The 4259-nt window shown below is 46.2% G+C and overlaps 1 protein-coding gene across 3 annotated transcripts in view; it reads left to right on the top strand.

The window, feature by feature from the left end:
* The window catches only part of CPPED1 (calcineurin like phosphoesterase domain containing 1), a 145076-nt gene that overhangs the window by 22944 nt on the left and 117873 nt on the right, over positions 1 to 4259 (top strand). For all 3 annotated transcript variants that reach the window (XR_005202068.1, XM_017540021.2, XM_017540019.2), the window contains exon 2: positions 586 to 804. Coding sequence is in view for 2 of the 3 variants with exons in the window: in XM_017540021.2 (XP_017395510.1) it covers positions 586 to 804 (219 nt within the window). In the remaining variant the exon portion in view is untranslated. The remainder of the gene's footprint in view (positions 1 to 585; positions 805 to 4259) is intronic.

The following is a 4259-nucleotide window of genomic DNA, read 5'->3' as shown; positions in this document are numbered from 1 at the left end:
TTTTTTTCCCACATTGACTTACTCATTTCAGGATTTCATTTCTGGCACCACATCTCCCACCAGATAGCCAGAGCTTCTGAGTGCCAAGTTTTATAATTAAAATCCTGTCACATCCCCCGAAATGGTGGAAGTGATGCCACGAAGCCTCGCAGAAAAGATTTGTAAGCACTTCACCTAGTAATTTAAATATAATACTTCTGGCAGCGTTCAATTTTGGGTGTTGTATTCTAATTTAAAGACGATTATTGAGCACGAATATCCTCTTGCGTCGTGTTCCGTGGTGGCTCCGTGCTTCCTTTTGGCCGTCTAGCTTGTCAACAAACGGCTAGACTGTGTGGCTGCAGAAGCCCACGTGGACAGTCCTGGCCTTTGGGTATCACCAGGTCCCAGGCGTAATTAGTATAAATCAGAACCCTCTAGACTATGACAGGAAAATGGTATGTGTGAACAGCAGCTTATTAAAATGACCTACTTAGTTTAAGAAAAATAGTATATCCACTTGCATGGTGACCTGGTTGCATTTTATAACAGATTTTATAACACTTCTCCTTCTTCCTCTCTCTCTCTCTCTTTTTTTTTTTTAAGAAAAGGAAGGGGAATGGAAAGGCCCATTCTACTTCATCTTGGGCGCAGACCCACAGTTTGGGCTGATGAAGGCCTGGTCCACTGGGGACTGTGACAATGGTGGTGATGAATGGGGACAGGAGATCTGTCTCACTGAGCAAGCTGTCCAGGCCATCAACAAGCTGAACCCCAAACCCAGATTCTTCGTCCTGTGCGGCGACCTCATCCACGCCATGCCCGGTAAGTCTCAGGTCACCACTTGTGACCTTTTCTCCTTCGCCAGTCATGACTGCATTTGGGCAGGGAAAAAAAAAAGATTTTGTTTCAAAGGCATCTTTGTTCAGTCACAGACCATTCTTTCGCTTCATGATTGTTGCAGTATCATTGAACATCAGAAAGTGCACACTCACTTTATGTTTAGAGTTTGGCAAGATTAATCACAGTAATTAGGCACAGCTACAGTTCTGATGATTTGAGCTTAATATGAAATATGGAACAGATTCCCACACATCACCTTTCTGCATTTCCAGGGACAGACCTGAACTGCTTCCAGATACTATATCCATAAATATAATCTTCTCTCCTTATTTCCTTTCTTCTTACACTTTTATTTCTCCCTTATTTGTTGGTGCTTTTTTGGTTGCAAGTGACAGAAATCCAATTTAAAATGGGATTCCTTGTTTTTTTTTTTAAAGTATGTGTTGCCTTATGGGACTGTAAGGTCCCGGAGCAGACCTGGATTGCAGGTACAGCTGGATCTAGGAGCTCAGCTTGGTTATCAGGACTTGATCTGTCTGTCACTCTGATTGGCCTTCTTCTGGCTTGACCGCATTCACATTCAGGCTCTCTCTAGATAGTGGCTTCTGGGGGCTCTATGTTTGTATCCTTTTGACAGAAACCACAACAGAAAGCAAGTGCCTTATTCTGGGTAGTCCAACGTCCCAGGCTGGCTGGGCACAGTGGCTCACTCCTGTAATTTCAGCACTTTGAGATGCTAAGGAGGGCGGATCACTTGAGCTCAGGAGTTCGAGACCAGCCTGACCATCATGGTGAAACCCCATGTCTACTAAAAATACAGAAGTTAGCCTGTCGTGGTGGTGCATGTCTGTAGCCCCAGTTACTCAGGAGGTTAATGCACAAAAATTGCTTGAACCCGGGATGTGGAGGTTGCAGTGAGCCAAGATTGTGCCACTGCACTCTAGCCTGGGTGAAGGAGTAAGACTCCGTCTCAGAAAAACAAGCAAACAAAAAACAAAGTCCCAGGCTGACACCCCTCTAGCCCACATGGCCCCCTTCCACCAGGGTATGGGGTTAGCTTCACTGCAACCACATGGTCTAAAGAACAGGACAGTCTCACTCACAAAAAAGTGGGATGTTGGAAATGCAACAATGACAGATACCTTCTAGAACTCTCTCCCTTTTCATTTTGCCTGCTCTGATGTCCTCTCTCAGGCAAGGATACACCCCAACAGGCAGATATAAGCAAATGGAGAGTGCCCCTGTCCCTCAGGGAGGCAAGGGACCTTTGACCATTGCAGAAAACCCAGTAGTGGCTGTGGGTGTCTGTTTGGGGCTAGCTGCACCTTGTAAACCAAGGCTGTGAGTCCCACGATGATATCTAACTCCTTTAGAAGCCGAGGTACCCTGTAGTAAGCCTGGGTGTATCAGTTCCTCTTCCTTGTGACTGTTTTGTCTGGCAGCCCACTTATTCAGAATAAAACCCATAATGAAAACATGAAAATGGTCAGGCATGGTGGCTCACACCTGTAATACCAGAACTTTGGGAGGCCGAGGTGAATGGGTCACTTGAGATCAGGAGTTTGAGACCAGCCTGGCCAACATGGTGAAACCACGTCTCTACTAAAAATACAAAAATTAGCTGGTCGTGGTGTACGTGCCTGTAGTCCCAGCTACTCAGGAGGCTGAGGCAGGAGAATCGTGTGAACCTGGGAGGCGGAGGTTGCAGTGAGCTGAGATCACGCCGCTGCACTCCAGCTTGGGTGACAGAGCGAGACCGTCTCAAAAAAAAAAAAAAAAAAAAAAAAAGGGAAAAAAAGAAAAAATGTGAGAATGGAAAAGGGCAGCACAGAATTGCTCCCTCCAAAGTCCGGAAAGTGCAGGCAGCAAGATCCTCAGATCGCCCTTGATTCTCTGCTTCCTGGTATTTTACCCCAAGCCAGGAATGTGGACACCCCCATGTCATTGACGCCTACCGATAGAACCCCGGGATGTCCTCCCTGTTGAAGCAGCCGTTTTAGAAGGTGGCAGGACAGGCAAAAGGGACATGAAGACAGTAGTTAAAGACCTGAATTAGAACTCAAGTGGCTGGGACGCCAGCCCACGTCTGCCACTGATGTACTGGGTGACCATGGACAGACCCCTCATCTTCTTAAGGTCTCTGGTTCTGAGCCAAAAGCCCATTGATACAGTAAGAATTTAAGCCCTCCAAGTCTGGAGCTATATAGTACAGGGACAAACAATTCCATGCTAGAGGGAACATCTTGGCAACTCAGCGTAGGAACATGTTCACAATAATGGTCCTGAGTTCTGTTCGGTTGAGAGGCAAACTCTTACCTGATTGTAAACTTAGCTACCCTTGGTGACTCTTGGCCAAGGGTTTCTGGATGCCCAGATTGTACAGTACTGAGAGAGTATAGAGTGCCTCAGCTTCTAAAGGAGTTAGAAATCATAGCAGCCCTTGCTGGGTGCAGTGGTTTATCCCTGTAATCCCAGCACTTTGTGAGGCCAAAGTAGGTGGATCACCTGAAGTCAGGAGTTCGAGACTAGCCTTGCCAACATGGAGAAACCCCATCTCTACTAAAAATACAAAAATCAGCCAGGTGTAGTGGCATGTACCTGTAATCCCGCTACTTGGAGGGCTGAGGCAGGAGAATCCCTTGAACCCAGGAGGGGGAGGTTGCAGTGAGCTGAGATCATGCTGCTGTACTCCAGCTTGGGCAATGGAATAAGACTTGGTTTCTATATAAAAAAAAGAAGAAACCATAACAGCCCTCAGAATCAGTCTTGGGTAAAACAAGGAAATAGATTGACCAAACAGATGAATAGATTAATGTGACTTCCACATCGTCTGATTTGCAGTCTGCCGGTTTCACTGGGGTCATATAGCCCTGTGTGTAAATCAGTTAGAGCTCTCACTCTGGACTACACAGTAAGAAAACTTATTTTTTCTTAATTCCTTTTACTGTCATCCCTAAACTTCTGTTTTTACTGAACACATGAAAATAAGATTTCAGTTTGGGCATACCTATAATCTCAGTACTTTGGGAGGCTGAGGTGGGAGGATCACTTGAGGCCAGGAGTTCGAGACCAGCCTGGGCAACATAGTGAGACCTTGTCCCGAAAAAAATTTTTTTAAAATTAGCCGGGTGAGGCTGGGTACGGTGGCTCATGCCTGTAATCTCAGCACTTTGGGAGGCTGAAGCAGGTGGGTTACTTGAGGTCAGGAGTTTGAGACTAGCCTGACCAGTTTGAGGCCCACATGGTGAAACCCTGTCTCTATTAAAAAGTACAAAAATTAGCTGGGCATAGTGGCAGTTGTCTGCAACCCCAGGAGGCTGAGGCACGAGAATATCTTGAACTCCAGAGGCGGAGGTTGCAGTGAGCTGAGACTGCACCACTGCACTCTAGCCTGGGTGATAGAGTGTGAGACTCAGTCTCAAAAAAAAAAAAAAAAT

Source organism: Cebus imitator, unplaced genomic scaffold (assembly GCF_001604975.1).
Source record: "Cebus imitator isolate Cc_AM_T3 unplaced genomic scaffold, Cebus_imitator-1.0 Scaffold122, whole genome shotgun sequence".
NCBI classification, from domain to species: Eukaryota; Metazoa; Chordata; class Mammalia; order Primates; family Cebidae; genus Cebus; species Cebus imitator.
This window is presented reverse-complemented; position numbering and strand designations above follow the sequence as displayed.